Source organism: Sminthopsis crassicaudata, chromosome 3 (assembly GCF_048593235.1).
Source record: "Sminthopsis crassicaudata isolate SCR6 chromosome 3, ASM4859323v1, whole genome shotgun sequence".
Classification (NCBI taxonomy): Eukaryota; Metazoa; Chordata; class Mammalia; order Dasyuromorphia; family Dasyuridae; genus Sminthopsis; species Sminthopsis crassicaudata.
The window spans coordinates 465,413,103-465,436,111 of record NC_133619.1 but is presented as its reverse complement, the minus strand read 5'-3'; the positions used below and the strand labels follow the sequence as shown (position 1 = coordinate 465,436,111).

Here is a 23,009-nt window from a genome sequence, read left to right as displayed (position 1 = left end):
TATGGCTAAGTTATTTGCATGATTATTTACATATTTCGGAACTTCAAGGTTATGATTTCATCCATGTGGTTATGACTCCACCATTGTGGATGATAGCTCCTCCACCCACCAAGCCTTACTAGACACTTAATGAATTGCTTTGGCTAAAGAAAATGGATCACTTGGTGGCCAACTCTATGATGAAGAGCTTCTCTGAACTTAGCCTGGCTGCTCTTTAGAAACAGACCTGCAGCTTGGTAGAACCTGTCTGAACTTGATCCCCTCTGGCATAGCCTAAGAAAACCTCCTCTTCCCCTACCCTGAGTTACCATGAAGAATTAGAATATTACCTTTGTGGAGGAGTGCAAAAAGGAGGTTTCTCTCCTTATATTTATATTCAATAAAGTAATATGACTGTTTGATGCCTTCCTTCCCTCCCTTACTCTCTCTTCCCTCCTTCCCTTCCTTTTCCCCTCTCCCCTTCCCCAGCAGATCCACTCAAGACCCGTTTTTACCCCCCAATTTTTTATTTTACCCCAGATATATAGATATATTAAAAGATTAAAGCAAATTTTAAACTAATGAGATATATGTGCTTATTTATTTCTATATAAAGAATTAAATCTTGGAGGAATGCTGTTGCCAAATTTTTATCTCCTCCCATTTAGTGTATAAGGTCACAACACATGGTTTTAGAAGCTCTGCTTTAGTGCAGTAGCGTTTTCATCAAAGTAGGTTCTCTTTCCAACTATTCATATCCTGACTCATCCACACCTTTTGAAACTGTGTGAGTCTTATCTGTGTCCTCTCAAAATTTTCCAAAGGAGGTCTGGCCTGTCAACATGTTTTGAGTATTAGTTCAGGATGAACACTGTCCATATTTCACATAGAAAGACTTCATATAGAAAATGGCACTTGAATTAAGGTTCAGTAAAATGCAGATAGAAGACCCCAAAATACCTTAGAGAGAAAAGCGGTAAGAGTTGAGTTACTATCAGGGGATGAAGGGCAAAAGAAGACTGTTTTCTATCTCATTCACATAAGTCCTTTTATTGCTCCAGCAGTGATCCCCCATCACTATAAATAGTGACTTCGTTTCCAGGATTCAGTTACTGTTCGAAGGTGATATACCATATGGTTATTAGAATGGGTTAGTTACAGGCACTTTTCTAAGTAACTGAGAGATTCCAGAATGAGGGCAGTATACATAAATCTTGTAGCTTTGGATTGGATTGGAGGTGAGTACAGTACTGTGAACTACACCTAAAAGCAGCCATCACCCGTTCCCTGTACCAGTGGTGTCAAATTCCAGTACTAAATCCAGTCACTAAATCATAGATAAGAATCTTTGCAGGCTGCATATCAACTTTGAAAAGCTATATGTATTCATATACATACATACACATGTGTATATGTGCATATACATACATAGGCACACATGTGTGTGTATTCGTGTAACGAATGCACCTACCCATTAAAATCAGATAGGAACTTTAATCTGGTTCAGGCCATACTCAGAGTTGGGGTGCATGTGGCCCAAGGGTTACATATTTGATACCTCTTGTTTATATAGCATGAATTTATCAATGTCCATTAGAAATATAGGAACATTTATTCTGAAGGTCTTACCTTTCCAGTTGATTTTTTTGTGTGTGTGAAGGCAAACTAGGCCATCTTTTGCTACAACTTTTACCTATACTCTAAGGCATTACCTTAAACAGACCTGGGAAAGACCTTAGCTTAAAAAGGCCACAGTCTCCTACTGTATCAGGCCATCACATTCTGACTCCTGTGGGCCTGGAGGAGAGAATGAGTCTGGTAACTTTGCACAGCTCTGTCTCACTTAAATCTAATTTACTTGCAAATGAAGACATCCTCCTCCTCCTGATGTTATTAGCTCCTTCAAGAACAAAGGACTACCTACAACAACAATAATCACAACAACAACAACAACAATGCCGTAGAACAACAACTTATTTGGGGACGACTACTCGCCTCATTTAATCTTAGCTTTCTGATGCCCCAGGGCAGGAAAGGACCAGGAATGACACAGAGAAGTAATTAACTCTCATAAAGGTCAGGATTTTGGTTTGCAGATGGATGCAAAGTATATAAAATTGGCATTTTGAGTCATTGACTACTTAGTGTTCCTCGTTCAGCTTGCTTTACATCTTTTCCTCCTAAGGAGCATAGAGATAGAAACCTCACTGACCTTTGGAGATCATTTAGTCCAACCTCCTCATTTTACATGTGAGAAATGTGAGCAGAATTTAAATGATTTGTCCTTCATTATCTAGGTAATAAGCAAAAGAACCAGGAATGAAACTTGGGGCCTCTGACTCCAAATACAGTGTTTTTTTCTACTATGTCACAGTATCATAATATATCAAAGCTTCTTAAACTGTGGATTGTGACCCCATATGGGGTAGTGTAATTGATTGTGAAGGTTGTAAATAATTTGGCAACAATAAAGGTATCAAATATGCCTTCAAGATTTAATTCTTTATGTAAAAATAATTACATCCATCTCATTATTATGTAAACTTGTTTTCATCTTTAATAAAAGTAAAATTATATGTATATTAAAGAATTGTTTTAAAATAAATTTCTTTATGATTTATTATATGCAAATGTTTACTTTGTATCCATTTTATATATCTATACATAGGATCATGTAAAAATTTCTTGGGTGAAAAGAGGTTGCAAGAGGAAAAAGTTTAAGCCCTGCCTTGAATTATCTTATTTTTGATTTTTTTTTCCTTTCTCTCTGACTATGGTTTTATGCTCTAGATAGTGTCTCAGAAGTTGCAAGGGTAAACTGAGAATCAGATTTTGAAAGTTAGTGTAATTGTTGCTACAGTTTGCATGCCTGTTTCTTTTTTTCTTTTTTTGATTTCTAAACCTCTAATTACCAACATTTTTAAATTGTCCGTGTACCCCAAGGCCTAATCACTGGGGAAACAGTTGCAATAAATCACATTTTTAAAAAAGATATAGAAAAAGATGCTATCAGATCACATAGCTGAACTGTTTTGGTATAGTTTTCATGAGAAAGTCATCTAATTTGTCATAACTGATGGTTATGGTCTTAGTATGTATCACAACCTTAAACCTCACTTAAGTGTATACACACCTGAGACTGACATATTACAATTCTTGTATTATGAGCGTCATGGGCATCTCTTCAGAATACCTTAAGTGGAAAATAAGAGGTAAATTTAACCTCTTTTCCTTCTAGGGGTCCCTGCAGGCCTGGATCCAGACAATGGATAGAGGAGAATCACATAGGCTTTAGCTGAGCTTAGGTTCAGCTGAGGGCTGATAATAGAACATGGAAAGAACAGATTCCAGGCTTCTCCTTTTGCCTCTTCCTCTTAGCACACATAGATGAGAACTCTTCAATGTAGGAAGCCCAGTCATTTTGTAAGTTATCTGTACTCAATATCAAGCATAGATCTGTCAAATTTTCACATCACTATTGTTTTGACAAATTAGATTAAAAATGTTAAGCCCTGAATTTCAAAGAATAGAAAAAAATCACTGACATCTTCGATTAATGACAGAGTTTATTAAGTAATATATAAACCAATGGTGCAGCATGTACTCATAATGAGCTATATGGGCCCTCTGCTTCATTACTTTACTGCCATCCTAACCCCTTGTCTTGATCTGTTTGGGAAGGTCACATGTGTCTAGCTACAGTCCCTGTAACAAGCTCAGTTTAGGTCACTGATTCTGGATGACCCACGGGTGTTAGAGGCTATCAAGGTAAAAAAATGCACCTGGCCATTCTAATCCAGGTGAGCAAACTTGAGGCAGAGCTAAACACAGGACTTAGTAGAATTCTGATGGAATCAGGATCTGTACTTGTGCACATCCATCCATCATTTAAGCTATTTCTATGTCTTCTTGTCCCTACTCTCATTTTGGGTTAATGAAAGGGCTTGACCTAGTTGGTCTGTATCATCAGCAAGCTATGTCACTGTGCTCTATACTAACTAGGTCCCTGATATCTTTGGTAGGTTAGACAAGAGGAACCTAACTGTTGAAACACATTTTGCACTAATGACTTCTCCCTGTCAGTTCAGTAGAGTTATTTTCTTAGTTAATCTTTATGGTCCTGGTTTTTGACTAAGGTTCATCTAAGAGATGAAGACAGTGAGATAATAAATATATGGAACCCCTGAGCAGATCCTTCAGGATTAACCCCATACCAGCAGCATAAGGGAGTTTGAGCCCCAATGGGTCTTCCCCATTCTTCTGATTAGTTAATTATTACTTTTTACCTCCTCCTTGAATGATGATCATGCCAACTTATACTAGTTAATTAGTTCAATGCATTGTTTTGAAAGAAAAATAATATGTACTTTAAAGATACATTTTTAAAAGAAAGATTATATTTGTCATGGCCTGGCAAGTGTTCTGTGGTGCCTATAACTTTTTCAAAGCTTTTCATGTTCATGGAAAAAATTAAGCCAAATCATTATGCCTATTGAATTTCAAGAAGCCCATAAACACTGGCCTGACGTTGGCTAGTTTGGTGGTTTCTACAGCTTGATGTGCCAGAAAGGAGATGAGTGTGGATTTGGAATTTGGCCTGAACTTCAGTGGTTGTGTCGTCATGTTACCAGCTTGCTGAATTCCCCATATAATCTTGGCCCCTTCACCAAGTACACTGCAGATCAATTTGTGGTGGAAAAGAGTGCAACATTTACCAGGTTTCTTTTTTTAGAAAGTTCCATAGAGGTTTCCTAAAGCCTTCCAAGCTGTAAAATGTGTATGCATGGCATAAGTATAAATTTTACACTCTGTCCTTCCATGTGTAATGATTTGGTTGCCTTAGTTTCCATATGTAAAAGGCTACTTTTAACTCATGTGAAAGATTAAAGGATTTATTCCACATTTCCTTTCATACAATTAATGTTTCTGAGAAAATATTTCCACTGTTCCCTTTCTTCAGTATTGTACTATAAAGTGAATTGCTCTCCAATGATTTTTCTAACAGATGGGTCAGAGAGTTTTTGAATGAAGAAAACAAAGGTCTTGATGTTCTGGTGGAATATTTGTCATTTGCACAGTACGCAGTAACGTAAGTACAACTAAGTTTTATGCATTGGAATTTCATGTGGTTACAGAAAAAAAAACTCAGTGGTACAGTTTTATACTGCATTAGGAAAAGGAAGAAATATAGAAGCAGATGTGGTGGTATTTAAAGAAGTTTATTGTAGCTTGGAACAAATTATATAATTGGAATTATAGGTGGCTGTAAGACTAAGATCTAACAGGTGATAAAGGGGCCCAAGGAGAAGGATCTATTCCTCTTCAAAATTGCTGTTGAAACTCATTATTAAATATGTTGTATTCTATTTCATAGATTGCTCCTAAACTGTTGGTAAGATTTGCAACAAATCTACATGTAAAGGAAAATAATCCTTTTTATGTTTTCTCCTCATGAACAAATAAATAATGCACAAATTAGGGAGGAATGTGGTTACATCTTGATCCTCTGTCAAACTAGAGGATCTAGAAACTAGAATTTGGTGGTTGTTTATTTTTTTCCTAGTGCTATTTTGAATAACAATACCATTTATGATGTTTTGAGTCCTCAACTGATATTATCTCTTTAATCTCCAACAATTTCTCTAAGAGGTAGGCAGAAGAAAGGTATAATTATTCCTACCTGGCAGATGAAGAAACTGAAATACCAAAACTTGCTTAGTTAGTTTTAGCTTTGATGCCTCCTATGAATCATATGGGACATACTCAGAAAAACAGATGAGCAAATTGTTACTCTCTTGAGAAATTATCCTATAAAATATAAGTTGTGTTTCATGCTTTTCATTTCCAAAGTTTGTTTCTTATCAACTTCCATGGTATCCAACTGCAAATTGAACATTTTTTAAAATATCATATTATGTATAAATATAGTATTTAACTCTTTTTTTTTTATTTTAAAAGTTTTTATTTACCAGATATATGCATGGATAATTTTACAACATTGACAGTTGCCAAACCTTTTGTTCTAATTTTTTCCCTCCTTCCCCTCCTCCCCCCAGATGGCAAGTTGATCAATGCATGTTAGTATTTATCTTTCCTTCCTTCCTTCCTTCCTTCCTTCCTTCCTTCCTTCCTTCCTTCCTTCCTTCCTTCCTTCCTTCCTTCCTTCCTTCCTTCCTTCCCTCCCTCCTTCCTTCCTTCCTTCCTTCCTTCCTTCCTTCCTTCCTTCCTTCCTTCCTTCCTTCCTTCCTTCCTTCCTTCCTTCCTTCCTTCCTTCCTTCCTTCCTTCCTTCCTTCCTTCCTTCCTTCCTTCCTTCCTTCCTTCCTTCCTTCCTTCCTTCCTTCCTTCCTTCCTTCCCTCCTTCCCTCCCTCCCTCCCTCCCTCCCTCCATCCCTCCTTTTATAATTATAACATTTTCTTTGACAGTACATATGCATAGGTAATTTTTTACAACATTATCCCTTGTACTCCCTTCTGTTCCGAATTTTTCCCCTCCTTCCCTCCACCTCCTCCCCTAGATGGCAGGCATTCCCATACATATTAAATATGTTATAGTATATCCTAGGTATAATATATATGTGCAGAACCGAATTTTGTTGTTGTTGTTGTTAAGGAAGAATTGGATTCTGAAGGTAAAAATAACCTACTCATTACACTCATTTCCCAGTGTTTCTTCTCTGGGTGTTGCTGATTCTGTCCATCATTGATCAATTGTAATTGGATTAGAGTATTTAACTCTTTATATGCATAATAATAGTTCTTCACTACCGATCTTAATTTTACTCACAAATATTTTTATTCCCCCCCCCCTTTTTTGGACCAGAATAGTGACTTTATTGGTTTAAAATATATATGTGTGTGTGTGTGTGTGTGTGTGTGTGTGTGTGTGTATATACTGATGAGAAAATGCCCTTCATTAATTTTAAATCAGCAGATACTCTGCAAGTTATAGTCTTAGTTACCTAGGACACTGAGAGGTAAGTAACTTTGCCCCCATTGTGTGTAAGAGGCAGAAATTAAACATGTGTTTTTTTTCGATTCCAGAGCCCCCTCTTTATGTACTATGACATGCTATCTTGTACATGTTCTTCTACATATGATGGATAATGGTACCACAATTTTAGCTTATTTATTGAGATTTTGTCACAGAAAAAAAAATCTGAAGTCTTGGTTTCCAATCTCATATTCTCATTTTCTCCCTATATTTCAGCTAAAGATTTCCTATATTATATTGATTCAGTTGAATATAGTAATCATTTATTAAGTGCCCACTGAATATCCTTGTGTATAGTGCTAGGTACTGGAGGTATAAAGACAAAAGTAAAAGTGTCCCAGAGTTTAAAGAAGTTACATGCTGTGTATTATGGGAACTCTATTCATGAAGTCTTTATTTTGTACTCCAATTATATACAGAAGGCATACTTTTATCTCCTCTGAAATGTGAATAATGAGGAAAAACTGAGCGCAAAGGATTTATTACTATCAGTGGCACATCCCAATTTATTTTTGGGGGGAGGGAGAGAGGAGAATTCCTTTGAAGTTAGTACTTGTGGCTTTTTTAGGCAGCCCTTTTCATCTTCCTTTGGGTAACAGAGAAGAACCAATTGAAAGGAACTTAGAAATAGGTAGTGTCAGGCTCTCAGAGGAGCCTTATCAATTGCATGATGAAAAGCTATAGAGCATTCCTCTTTTTAGAGCTTTGAGTGCTCTACCAGTTTGATTCAGTCTGTCCCATTCCTTGAAGGCTTCTAGTGAATGAAAGGTGATCATATTATCAATTATACTCATTCTAGTAAAATGGAATATTAGAATCACACACAAAAACAGTTAATTAGACAAGATTTAGAAAATATACATGAGGTACAAAATCCTGCCTGATTTTTTTTTTAATTTGTTCCTAAAATGGTTTAAGTGTGAGCAAGTTAACATGCCTATTTCAACATGACTAACATTAATAAAGACCTCAAAAAATGTCAGGAAAACAAGAGTCTCTTACTTTAAACAGCAACACATTGGGAGGAGAGTTAAAAAAAAAAATCAAAGAGAATCTATTAACTATGATGGTAATGTATCACACATGGTTGGAGAGTCCCCTTGCCAGCGCACCAGGAGAAATACTCAGTCATCATTGATGGGTAGGAATAAATTAGTACAAATGCAAAGTATTGATTTGTTAAAGGAAAATGAAGACAGCTGTAAGATCTATGTTTCCCCTCTTCACTGTAGCACTGCCATGACTTAACAAGTCAGCATAAGTTATATTTGTTTATATAGACATAAAAATAATACAGGAGTATTTAATTGTTCCTTAATTATATCCCTGAATTGTTTATACTTTTGTCCAGGTTTGTTATTTACCATAGTCTGTTTTTCAAACTGATAACCTTATTCCAATTCACTTGAAATCCTTTTTGATAAATTATTTTGTTATTTTACTCCACTGAGTCTTAACTGTAGTAAAGGAAACCTTGTGGTGTAGTTCTAGAAAAAGCTGTGAACAGAGAGTCAGGCTCTCTGGATTTGAGTACCCCTTTGTGACTGTGGACAAATTAGCCTATCTCGAAGTCAGTTTTTTATGTAAAACATTTATCCTGCTGACCTTAATAAGGTATTGTAAGGGAAGCCTTGCTGTTTAAAATAAATGTAACATAGCTAGGTGTGTAGTGAAAGAGCACTTGCCTTGGAATCAGGAGCTCAATATGTAGAGTGGTGGGCCTCAAGTCAGGAAGACCTGAATTCAAATCTAACCTCAATATATTAGTTGTGTGATCCCAGCAAATCACTTAATCTTGTTTTGTCAGTTTCCTCATCTATAAATTGATCTGAAGATGGAAATAGCAAACTATCTCAATTTTTTTGCTAAGTAAATCCCTAAATGGCATCATCGGGAGTTGGACACAAGCGAAGTAATAAAATGTAATATGCCATCACCATTACTATCAAAATGTATGGTTGATTGATTGTTGTCTTTTTGTTCTCAAAGGGGACCAAAATGACAGTACTATGTTAGAGTCGAGCTCCAGTGTGTCTGACTATGCTGATCAGACCAATATAAGCTCAGAGTGCTCTGCCACAGGTTGGGCACAAATAATCCCTGTAAACATTTGAAGTGACTTCTCTAACTTTTTACATCTCACATTTCTTCTGAGCTAAATCAGTTTTGCTTTGCTCATAGAGTACAGCATGGCATGCTGGGTGGTCTTGTGCCAGCAGCTCCCAGGTTGTGCAATCAATTCTAAAGTTATTAAGAGAGACCTTGAGCGTGTCCATGTGTTTTTTTTTTTTTAAATCACCATGTGAGCATCTGCCACATGTTAGTTGTCCATAAAATAGTCTTTTTGGCAAGCATAATTTGACATTCAAACAATGTGGCCAGCCCAATGGAATTGTGCTCTCTTCAATAGAATTGATTTCCCAATCAAAATGTAGGGAAAGAGGGCAGCTAGCTGCTACAGTGGATAGAGTACCAATTCTGAAATTGGGAGGACTGCATTCAAATCCAGCTCAAACACTTAATATTTATTTCCTAGCTGTATAACCTTGGGCAAGTCACTTAATCTCAAATGACTCAGCAAAAAAAAGAAAAGATAAGAAAAAGAAAAGAATAAAAAAAAAGAAAAAATATAGAAGGAAGGAAAGATAGAATTTTAATAATTTGTAAGTCATGTGTACTTTTATGTCCCTTTGCAAGCCTTCAGGATAATAATCTGTTTCTTTTTAGATTTGACTTTGAAAGTTTGGAGAACAATGTGGAAAACTCAGTGGATAAGTCAAAACCATGGAGCAGGTCCATTGAAGACCTGCACAGAGGAAGCAATTTACCCTCACCTGTTGGAAATAGCATCTCTCGCTCTGGAAGACACTCGACCCTACGGTAAGACTTTTTGATCAGGCAGCAAACATATAAACAGGAATCAGACAGGAAAGGTCATATTCCTGTCTGATACTTTCATTCAACAGACATTTATTAAAAATCTACTGGGTATGCAGAGTGATTGCTTTGTTTTTTATTTTTGTGTTTTTTTGGAAATGTGACCATTGTATTTATAAAATAGTACTATTCCTTTTCATTGAAGTCCTTTGTTCTGTCACAGATAGTTGCCATTCCAGTCATTATGAAGTGAGCTTCCATTTTTTATAGCTTTCTGGATCCCCTTTGTCTCTATCCAACAAAAAGAAACAAGTTATGGTCATATAATCAAGCCATAGGTCAGAGTTGGCATTTATACCTATATTGTGCATAAAATAAGTACTTAATAAGTAGAAAAAGAGGATTAGTAGGTGGGGGACATGGAAGGGCTTTGTATAGAAGATAATGGTTCAGGTAAACTTTGAAAGAAGCTAGGGCATTGAAGAGGTGGAAATAAAAATGGAATATGAGCTAGGAATGGAGGATAGCATGTGAAAAGTCACAGAGAGGGTAACTGGAGTATCTTGTTTGAGGTACAACATAAAGGACAATTTGGTGATCTGTACAATGAGGAGAGAGGAAGTAACATGTAATATATACTAATAGCATAAATACCAAACAGAAGTTTGAATTTGAACTTTATAGAGAACTACTAGAGTTTATTGAGTAGTGAAATGATATGATCAGACTTGTGCTTTAGAAAAATCTCTTGGGGTACTATGTGGAGGGTGGATTCGATGAGTGCATACAATGTTAAGCTAGCATTATATCAACTAAATTTCTTTAAGCTCTTTGAAGCAGTTACTCAAAACGCTTGACAAAAAGGAAATAAGAAGTGATATATGGGAGGATGAAGGGGCTTGCAGCACTGAAATTTTTTAAAAGATATATTTTTTCTGGGGGAGAATTTTGGAAGTACCCTGAAAATTAAGAGAACTTTCTGCTCCCATTTTCAGTTTTTATTGGTTCCTTTCATTCATGAACAACGAGATGTCTTCAATACAGATATCTTTTTTTTTTTTTTTAAGTATTGAGTGACCTTGTGCCTTTAATAATAAGGAATGTCATGCTCTTATATAGATCTGCTAGAAGAAGCCAATTCTAATATTCTTTTACTAAAGAAACATCAGATTAAACTAATGACTAATATCTCCCTTTCCCTATAATGTCACTTTGGATGGACTTTGTCATTTGATAGCATTTTGATCACTTTCATGCTTTCCTTTTATGATCCTTTCTTCTTTGTCACAATTGACTCATTCTAATTGTCTTCATCGCTATGAGAAAAAAGAATTCTGATAACCAATACCAGTGTCTCAATCATTATGGTTCCCAAGTTCATTGTGAGGGTTGATAAACTAGCATGATTGAATACCATTATAGCTATGGTCATGTCTAGATAAGTTTTACAAAGTGTTGCAATCAAAAGATGGTGAAATTATCAGTGGTATGTAAATTTTGACTATTAATTTATCCTTTTCTTTCTTTTGTCTTTCCTCCCCTTTCTTGATTTTTTTTTTTTTTTTTTTGCTTATGCATAGGAGAGGGTCTTAATAATTAAGTCAAGATTTTAGGATTTTGACATTCCCATCAGTAGTTTCCACTGTAATGTTGGGTACATTAGAAAAGTCAAATGAAGTATAATCTAAGCCCAGAATGAAAGCTGCAGGTTTATATGTACCAGGTTCAGTCTTTTTTTTTTTTTTTTAATTTTATTAAAGTTTTTTATTTACAAAATATTTGCATGGATTATTTTTCAACATTGAAACTTTTTGTTTCAAGTTTTTCCCTCTTCCCTCCTCCCCTAGATGGCAGGTAGTCTAATACATATTAAACATGTTAAAATGTGTTAAATCACACACACACACATATATATGTGTGTATATATATATATATATATATATGTATATATATATATATATATATATATATATATATATATATATATATATATATATACATATATATATATATATATATATATATATATGCAGTTATCTTGCTGCCCAAAAAAAAAAAAATCGGATCTAGAGGGGGGAAAAAAAACCTGCGAAAGAAAACAAAATGCAAGCAAACATCAATAGAAAGAGTGAAAATGCTATGTTGTGGTCCACACTAGGCTACCGTAGTCCTCTCTCTGGGTGTAGATGGTTCTCTTCATCACTGAACATTTGGAACTGGTTTGAATCATTTCATTGTTGAAGAGAGCCAATCAAGTTCAGTCTTGAACAGTTCTCAGTAATAACCTGTGTTATCCTTATTACTTTGGTAGCAAAGGTGGTGTAGTACATAGAGCTTTGGGCCCAGAGTCAGAAAGAATTTAGTTCAGATCCAACTTCAGACACATGCTAGATATGTGATCTGGTACAAATCACTTAATTTCTGTCTGCCATAATTTCTTGAACTAAGTAATTTATTAGCACCTACCTCCTAAAAGTTGTAGTGAGGATCAAATGAGGTAAGATTTGTAAAGCATTTAGCATAGTGCCTAGTACATAAGGGGGAAATTGAAAAAAATGTTTTCCCTTTCTCCTTGCCTTTTCTTTTTCTTAATGCCTGAATCCAAAGTTTCCCCTTGAGATTATCAGAATTTGAGTCATGTCTAGTTCATTATTACCTCCCTATCTACGCCCCCCCCCCCCCCCCCCCGGCCAAAAAAAAACTTACCTTAAATGTCATGCAAACTCTTAGTCTAACAACAGAACATTGAATGTAGGCCAGGCTTTATTTGGCCTAGTCATAATTTTATCTATGGTTAGATCTACTTCTAGTCAACATTTTAAATCAGAAAGAAAAGAATAAGAAAATAATCAGCATTTAATTTAGTGCAGCCTACTTATTGTATAAAGAAGGAAAATGAGGTCCAGAGAGTTGAAGTGATAATAACAGCTAGCATTTGTGTAGTGCTTTAAAATGTGCAGAAATGCTTTATATATTAACTTATTTGATCTTCTTAACAACCCTGGGAAGTAAATGCTACTATGTCATTTTACAGGGGAGGAAGCTGACCCCAAGGATGAAATTACTTGATCAGGACCACACAGTTAGGAAATGTCTGAGGAATTTTTGAACTTAGGTCTTCCTTATTGTAAGCCCAGTATTCTTTTCCAAGCTTCTGGTTTCACATTCCACACACTCTCTACATTATAAACTAAGTATAATAGAAATTCAGTTTATTTGAAAAGAGTTAACATACAAGAACAGGATGTTGCTTCCAGTAGGCAACTGTACTTGAAGTTAACAAACTTAATAAAAGAATTATGTTTGATTTTTTTTTAATATGTTAGAAAAAAGCCTTAAGTCCAGGGATTACTCTCTTTAATTTCCTTTGAAACTGATTCAGGGATTCTTATAATGCACTTTGGATGGACTTTGCCATTTGATAACATTTGAGTTGGAAAAGAAGAAAGCAGAATTATAGCTATATTACATGTTGAGTTTTACATAAGAATAAATTGATTTTTATTGAGTTGTCTTCATCTTCCTATTTCCCCTTCTTTGTCTTCTATACTTCTTTGAAACTTTCATGGTTTCCTTTTATGATCCTTTCTTCTTTTCCTCAATTGCCTCATTCTAATTGTCTTTATCTTAAAACACTTCCTCTGCCCTATTTTGATTCATTTTTATGTTACCATCTCTCTGCCTGAAGATCTTTAGTTAAAATGCCACAGAGTTGCTCATTAATCAGGAGTGTAAAATTCTTCTGAGAAGAGTTAGTGGCATATGATGGGGAAGGGTATATTAGTTCATTTTTCATCTAGTTATATAAAAACTACCTGGCTTATATACATCACCTTAAGACTCTCCATCTGAGGGACCAAAGAAAACATCACTGGCAACTAAGTATATACTCATTAATTATGATAAGTTTTTATAAACATTTTAGTTTATGTTTTGAAACACTTTAATAAATCATGTGGCTGTAGCATAAGCATTAATTTATTCTTTTAACATATGTTTTATTGGCTTTATTTCTTTATATCCAAAACGTTGTTAGGATCCATGAGACAGTGACACTTCATTATGTTCTAGTCCCTCTAAGATAATTGCCAGTCAACAGCAGTTTATACTGACATCAAATGTAACTTGGGAATATTTTTATCATAGGACTGATAGCATTTGGACCAAACAACTAGATATCAAGACAATTCAACCACTTTAAAATTCAAGTTTGACAGAAATGCTTTTGTAAATGGTAATGTGTAAGAGGATTTTGTCTTATGATACCAGAAATCTCTACTATATAGCTTCTTGAAGCATGAATTAATCTTTAAATTTACATTTATTATATATTTTATTGATACATATGGTATATTATTATGTAACATAAGAATATGTAATTTTGTAGCACAAGTACAATAAATTTACTTTTTTTCTTATTTAAAATGTTGAATCATTGCTGTAGAAAATATGAATTGGGTTCTGTCAAAGACAAAATAGCTTTGTGATTAATAAATAACAGTACACAAAACCAGTTAGTTTAATTAAATGCATTGAATATACAAGAAGGATATGCTCATGTGGCCTATAACATGGAAACAAACTTAATGACAGAAATGCAAAAGTAAAAGTGTGCTAATTCTCTCTGATAATTAAATAGATCTGTGATTTCATCAATTCAGAAGTCCCCTTCAAAGATCAATTTATAACCCATTTATCTCTTTATAACTCTCATTTAAGTCCTCCTAAACATTTACCACAGAGCATCTTTTACCCAGGTCTAGAGGTCTTCTTCACTTTTGTCCAACATCACAAGGGCACCAGTGGAGGGAAATACTTTGGTCATCTACCTGTCATCCCTTTAGTTTCATCATGTCTTTGCTATCATAAAATTCTTTGATATCATTTACTCCTGTTCTTCTTTGAAGTTTAACACTTCTGATATGTATGCTTTGAAAAAATGAGCCTTGGCTGTTATGGAAAACATGAGGTCAGTAAAAGTACTTTTCAGTTTTCCAAAATCAATCCATTCTATTATTTCAATTTTTCAACTCTAAATTTGTCTCATTTTCCTTATTAAGTGTTCAAATATATGTATTGTTGGATAAGCTTGATAATGTTTCCCTTAATAGGCATGTTGTGATTTGGACAGCACAAAGCATTTATCTATTTGGTCTTTTCTTGTGTTTGAGTGATTATGAGTCTCTTTTAGAAGGTTGTTCAGTGTCTTGAGATTTGATGCAGTCAGTATAATGTCAACTGCAATCAGGAATACCTAGACAACTTCATAGGTTTTGGGGAATTGAGTTCTAATTCTAACTTTCAAAAGTGTCTCTGCATATATTTGAATTTAATTCTAATTAGTTTTCAGCGGAAAAATAGGGTAGGGCAAAGGAAAGAACAATGGGTAAATCATATTGTCTTCTCTTGCCCTTAGTTTTCTTGTCTGGGAAATGGAGATAATAGTATGTATCTTGCTGGATTGTTGTCAGAATCAAATGAGGTTCCTTATGTATGTAAAGCACTTTGAAAACTTTAAAACACTATATTAATGCTATGTATGATGCTAATGCTAAGTAGCAGTGAGAATGATGAGGAAAAGACAATTGTTAAAAGAATTTTCATATGAATAGCACTTATTAAATGGTTTGCCAAAGGAGAAAGGAAGAAAGGTTGAAGATAGCTGATTTGGAAAATAGTGTTCCCTTATTGAGAATAAGAAAATTATAAGGGACATTTTCCAGTAAATAAATGAACAGACAATTTTTAAATGAACAAATGTAAGCTATTAAAAACCATGTGAAAAATGCTCCAGGTTATTAATAATCAGATAAATGAAAGTTAAGTAAGATTTTCTTTCTTACATATCAGATAGAAAGCAATGACAGAAGAGAAAAGTTATAATTATTGGTGGAATCATGACAGAACAGGCACACTGGTGTACTCTTCGTAGAGTTGTAAATTTGTTTAACCATATCGGAATTTAAGCAGAATTAAATTAGGAGATTATGCTTGATTATGAAAGGAAACAACTCTGAGATACTCTGAACTCTGATGACAGTTTTGATCAGTCATGAAAAAGACTAAGGATTAGAAATATATTCACTCTTTGGTAGAGAAATTGATGGACTATTGGTACAAAAATGACATGTAGCCACTGACAAGGTCATTATATTCTTTTTTTCCTGTGTGTGTGATTTGTTAAGGAAATATTTCTCCTGTGTTGGGGGAATAAAGTGATTTGGTGGGTAGTAACAGACATTTAAAAAAGTAATGATGTTTTATTAGTTGAAATTTGGCTGTAAACAATCATTAAATAGATACTGGTGGTTATATTGATGTTTAGAATTAAGTTTTCAAGAGAAATAAGGATTTGGACCCTATTCATGGTGTAGGGAGCACTAGTATGAAATCATGACCTGGAGAACTTACCCTTTTAACTCCCAGAATTTCCTATCTTGTGGCTCCACTTTTATAATTGGTTCTTTTGTCAGTTTAATATATCTAAGCTTGGCTCCAGTCATATCTTACTTTATTCCCAGGCCATTTTGCTGCAGTGTAACATTGTAAATACACACACACACACACACACACACACACACACACACACACACACACACACACAGAGTTACTCTAGAGATAGGCATAAATGACAAAGATTCACAAAATTTGAATTTATCTCTTCAAGTGATGGAATGGTAGATCCTATTATTTTTTCATTGTCTCTAAATTAAGAACTAAGAACAAAATGATGCAAGAAAAGGAGAGAAAAAAGTCAAAAGTGATGGGCAGATGAAAAATAGAAGAACAAATAAAGAGCATCTAAAAGTCATTTCTTCCATCTTGGGGGTGGTGGAGGGGAGTAACGTTATGGTGCTAAAGAGCTTGGACTCTTGAAGCTTTATGGTTCAGAAGAAATCTATAACTATCCAGAAAAAACCTAAAGTTTTTCTAAATTCAGAAAACTTCCCCCACAATAGTCTATAAGCTATAACCTTCTGGTTTTGTTTTGTTTTGTTTTTAGCAAGTCCATAAGAAGAAACAACTGAAAATGTGTGTGTGGGGGGGTTGTGAATGCTTTTTTTTGGTCAAAGAGTTGTAAAAAGGGAAAAAATGCATCCATACCAAGAATGTACATTCCAAGGTTTCAGCCCAGAGCATATTTTTACAGCCTAGTTAGAATGAAAATGATGATAGGCTTTAATTATAGCCTGCTTGTGGGTATACTCACAAATTTTCAAAACTTACTGGAATGAGAAAGGTTGTCTTTTGGCTTGTTCCAAATCCTTATAGTTCCTCTCCTAGGCCTGTCTGCAGAACTGCCTGAGATCAGATAGGAAAGATACCAAACTAAGGGAGAAAAAACACTACTATTCCAGACATCACAGTCATTGGGATCTTTCTCATAAGTCATTTACAGAGGTTTGAAATCCTTCTTGTTGAGGCAACTTGTAGAAGTGTGATAGGAGCATTTCAAAAGCTTGAGACTTTTTATTAATACTTGGTCTGCCAAGGGTACCCAGGAGTAGAAACTTACATGTTGAAAGAAAAGGATGTTCCAAGAATGAATTTTAGTTCAAACTCACAAAGTGATAACCATTAGACCCTCATTCATCTTACTTGAAAGTCTTTCCCACAGAATGATTTTGTAATTTATCCCCTCTGTGACTAGACTGAGCTATAACCCCTCTTTGCAATACTCATGGAAACCATTGTACTTTTAACTGAACTCATTCCCACAGGTGGGGCTGAGAAATATGTCAGCAGGGTTGAGTCAGTGAATCCTGCTTGTTGAAGCCTGTGGATTCCCTATTCTCATCAGATCACAGATTTGCTATTGGAGGGACCTCAGAGGCCATTTAGTCCAGCCCTCTCATTTTATGGATGAAGAATTAGAGACCCAGCAAGATGAAGTGATTTCCCCAAAGTCATACAGAAAGGAGACAGCAAATCTGGGAATTGAACTTTTTTGTGCCTTTGATTTCCAAATCCAATGCTCTTTTCTCTGTGCTGTGCTCATCGCCAAAGCTTTTAGTCAGTGTTTACTGCATGTAGATCCCTATATCCTCACCAGGAATACAAAGAAGCATAAGACATGATTTCATATAACAAGCAGTGTGAATTCTAACCTCTTTAAGCCTTTGTTACCTTGTCCTTTTTTTTTTTTTTAATAAATTTTACTTTTTTTTTTTTTTTTTTTTTTTTTTTTTTGGCTAAGGTTATTGGGGTTATGTGACTTGCCCAGGGTCACACAACTGAGGCTAGATTTTAACTCTCCTGAGTTCAGGACTGATTCTCTATCCACTCTGCCACCCAACTGCCCCTGTTATCTCATAAATCTGCAAAATGTGACTTGTGGAGAAGAAATTATATTAGAAAGGGTGCTGAATTGGGAAACAGGATACTAATTTTATTCCTGCCTTGGCCACTATCTGTGTGTCTGTTGGGGGATCTCTGCCATTTCATGTGTAAAATGGGAGAGTTGGAGAAGACCATCTCCAGTTTAGTAATTCTAAACTAGCTTATGCTAAGTACCAAACAAAAGATAATATGAGGCTACAGGACTATAAAGGAGGAAGCACTTATGAAGATTGATCTCTAAGTGTTATATTTAAGGATATTTTCTTTTGATTCTTTTTGTACAGTTTAACTAAGTTAGCATGATCCAAATACAAAATCGTAATAATAGCAACAACAATAATAAGCAGGAATGATAATGAATGCTTTAAGGTTTGTAAAGTGATTTACATATGTGATGTATTTGCAATTATTATTCTTGTTTTACAGATGAGGAAAATGAAGCAAAAATTAAGGGGTTTTCCAAAGGTTGCACACATAGTAAGTGGGTGTGACAAAATTGAACTCTGCTCATCCTGACTCCAATGTTAAAGGCTGTCAAATCCAACCTTGTTTTAACGAATTAGGAAAATGGGAGCCACATGTTAGTGACTTGGACAGGGTCATATAGCTAATAAGTGTCAAAAATGGGATTCAAACTCAGACCTTTCTGACTCAAATCTAGTGATCTATCCATTATGCCATGGTTCCTCCAATGAATATATGAACACAGATATCCAAGAAGTCCAAACTAACAACATACTATTTGTATATTATGGAAAGTAGGACCAAATCTTATTCTTTTTTGTACTCCATTAATATTCTTCATGGTGACTTGAACATAGTAGGTATCAGAGCAGGTATGGGCTAGGTGCTATGATTATCATTTTATAGATTCAGAACCAGAGACTGAGAAAGCTTAAACAAAAGAATTATATGAGGCAGAGTTCGAATTCAAGTGTTCCTGATTCTTGACCCAATACTCTATCCCCTATGCCACCTAGCTACCCAAGAATTATAAAGATGGTAATGTTCTTAAAAAGATGTGGTCACATCTGGTCTTCTCAAAATAAGTGTTAATTATAATTTACCTGAATTATGAATTCAAGTCCCCAGTGGTGATACCAGGTAATTGAGGATTGACTCTGGTTTCCAGAAAATTTAGACAAAAATTTAGAATTAATTTTTACTGATGTGATATTTGTAGACACGAATAGTTTGGAGTTTTCCCCTCTAAATTATCTGGATTCACCCACTTCAACTCTGTTTCTTTTGGTTTATAGAATGGTTAAAAAAAAAAAAAAAAAGTTCAGAGCTCATTTTGTAGGATCAGATCTTATATGAGTTTAATTGATAGACTAAATATGGTTTAGATGACATAATGTCTGCAGGGTAGAAGAAGGGAAGACCAGATCCAAAATCCTTAGGAAATTCCTCTCAGCCTAGACATTGGCAACGAAAGACTACTAACACAATCCAGTATAATTATGTGATGTCCTTTCTTTATGTGGGCCAGGTACATAATTTAATTGGACCAGCAACAAACATCGTCTTCCAAGAGAGTTTTAAAACTTTGCCTATTATTGGTCGATGTTTGCCTAATTTTTTATCTTTCTGTCTCTTTCTCTGTCTCTCTCTGTCTCATACCCACACGAATTCTTAGATAATTGTATTGGACTACTTCAGTTTATGGTGTAAATTGAAAATGCAACTTTCTGGGGCAGTTAGGTGGTGCAGTAGATAGAGCACCAGTCCTGAAGTCAGAAGGATCTGAGTTCAAATGTGGCCTCAGATACCTAACACTTCCTAGCTGTATGACCCTGGGCAAGTCAGTTAAACCCAATTGCCTCAGCAAAAAAAAAAAAAAAAAACCAACAACTTTCCTTCCCTCTTTCTTGGAACCTAGATAATGAAAATTTTGTAAGACTTTCTATGGAAAGGTCAGAGAATATTATGTAAAGAAAACCTTTATATGCTGTGTGTTAGGTGTCGGAGTAGTTTCTATAGGACACTGAATCTAGACTCATCTTCTTTAGTTCAAATCTGGCCTCAGGTACTTACTAGCTGTGTGACCTTTTGAAGTCATCTAACCTTGTTTGCCTCAAATATCCTCATCTGCAAAATGAGTTGGAAAAGAATGGCAGACCACCCTGGTATTTTTGCCAAGAATACCCCCAAAAGGGGTCACAAATAGCAAGATATGATTGAAAATTGACTAAACTACAACAATGATGAAAGTCTTTTAAGTTATTCCATGGAAAGTTCAGAGAGCATTCTGTAAATAAATAAGGGACCTATTTCCAGACTTAAGCTTCCTTCCATAATTCTGTGGTGTTTTCCATCTCAGAAAAATGTTTCTTGTCAAGAGAGTTTCCAGTTTCAATTCTGTTTGGTTCAGAGCCAAATTCTGTCACCTTTAGTAAGCTTGGTTTTGTACCTGTTGCTTGCAGCTGTTGACCTACAAAGAAAGATTTTTTCTTCTTGGGGAAAGTCAGTATACATTTACAGGATATTTCAACCTCGTTCTCCTCAAGCTCTGAGCTGTTCTTAACAGAGCTTGCTAATATTCAGGACTTATTATGCCTTTTGAGGGGCACATGAGTAATTAAGACAGCAGGTGAACTAACAGTCTGAGAAAATTTCTTCTTTGGGAGTCTGAGTGAATATCAAATACATGTAATCTGCCAAAATCCAGGGCCCAACATCTGATGGAGAGCTATTCTTTATTTCCTAATTGGCTCTTCATGTGGGATTCAGTCTTTTTCTGGTATCATTTTTTCCACATTTTAAAAAGTTGTATCTGCTTCTAATATATACAGGGGGTTTCAAAACTGATGTAAATATAACTATCTGTGTCACTGCATAAAGATGGATTCTTAGTAGCTGTATGTAAGGATTACATGGCAACATTTTCTGGACAAAATAGCATTATTTTTGTAACAGCCTTCTGTAAATGGCACAGTGCTGATCACATAGAAGGAGTGTAATAATTACAACACTAGTCACATTACTGCCTTACTCAGAAACTCTCTTGAGGTTCACCAATTTCTACCTAATCAAGTTACCTTGCATTCAAAATCATCCCACTTGAAGCAGAAAGGACATTGGACACCCAAGTCTTCCCATTCTGTGTCTATATGAATCACAGAATAGATATTCACCAAACTGTGTTTCTCTAGAGGTTTTAGTTAGGGCAACTAGGTAGTATAATGCAATAGAGTTCTGGGTCTGGAGTTAGGAAGACCTAAGTTCAAATGTGGTTTCAGATACTTATTAGCTAAGTATAATTTTCAAGGATGATATTTCTACTCTCACATCCCTAAACCACAGGTACTCCAGTAACTATCAGCTCTATATTTTCTTATTGTTTTTCTTAGTACTCAGAACAGACTGGGGAATTCACTTTTTCTGTAAGTGGATTGCATAAAATTTAACTGATGTAAATCCATAGACCTCCCCACCCCGAGGCATGAAGATGCAGAAAAACTTTGAGATTGTATATACAGTTTTTTCAAACATCCCAAGTACCTGAGGATTGGTTTAAGAGTTTTTCTTTTACTTCTTATCCTCTTTCTTTGCTCACACCTGAATTTGAATTGCGTTTTGAATTTTCAGGACCTCTTGCCTAGTCACTATGGAAACTTAGTTCTTTGATAATATCCTTTTGGTTTGATTCCTGTAGCCATTGTTTTATGCTTCTGATATTAACCTATTGTACATAAAATGCTTTTAAGTTTAAAAAAGGGGGGCAGCTAGGTGGCGCAGTGGATAGAGCACCAGCCTTAAATTCAGGAGGACCCAAGTTCAAATGTGATCTCAAACACTTAACACGTCCTAGCTGTGTGACCCTGGGGAAGTCACTTAACCCCAGTCTCAAAAATAAATGAATGTATGAATGAATGAATGAATGAATGAATGAATGAATGAATGAATGAATGAATAAATAAGTTTAAACAAAACTTATTTTTAAAAACTTAATATATCAACAAAAGGTTGAATATGCCTTATAATTGATTGAATGGTTGGATATCCCTATTCACCAAACTTGATTGATTCTATGTTACTTTTGAGACTTGGCTATAAACTCCTCTTTTTGGCATATAAAAACCTTTAACACAACCTGGCTCTTTCCAAACCTTTCCTACTTTGTTGAATTGCTCTAGTCCATATACAATGTCCAATTAAACTGGTCCTTACTGTTCGGTTGTACCCAATGCTCCATTTTCTTTCACTCTATTTGTACTGGCTATCGCCCTTGCCTTGAATAAACTTTAACACCACCTTTTGAAATTCTTATTTCCTTCAAAATTCAGCTGACATGTCACTTTCTGGCATGAGGCCTTTCTTGGTCCAAGGTTATCTTATTTCTCTCTCTCTCTCTCTCTCTTTCTCTCATACATACATACATACACACACACACACACACATTCTGTCCCTCTGTCTCTCTCTCTCTCCCTCCCTCTCCCCCCCATTAGCATGTAAGTTCATTGAAAGCATAGTGATTCACATTTCTCTTTGTATCTCTAGTGCCTAGTATAGTGCTTAACAAATGATTATTGATTGATTAGACCAAAAGAGTCACCTTGGCAGGAGATCTCCAGTGGAATATCTAAGTCAACTGTTATTTGTCATTTTGATCAATGATTTGAAAAAAAGACTTACGGAGATGACAGAAAATGTAGAGAGAGAATTCACATACTGTATTACCAAGTCAGGACCCAAGAAGATCTTGACAGAATTCAGTGGGGTTAGTGTAGATTCTTTCACTTGGCTTCTAACAAAAATTTGCAAGGATTGGATTGGGGTGATGGGGTTTAGCCAGCAGTTCATTTTGAAAAAGACTTG

General features: G+C 35.3%; 1 protein-coding gene across 1 annotated transcript in view; it reads left to right on the top strand.

The window, feature by feature from the left end:
* The window catches only part of FMNL2 (formin like 2), a 362,363-nt gene that overhangs the window by 250,518 nt on the left and 88,836 nt on the right, over positions 1-23,009 (top strand). The window contains 2 exon segments of the mRNA XM_074303437.1: positions 4,985-5,068; positions 9,699-9,851. Coding sequence (XP_074159538.1) covers positions 4,985-5,068; positions 9,699-9,851 — 237 coding nt within the window.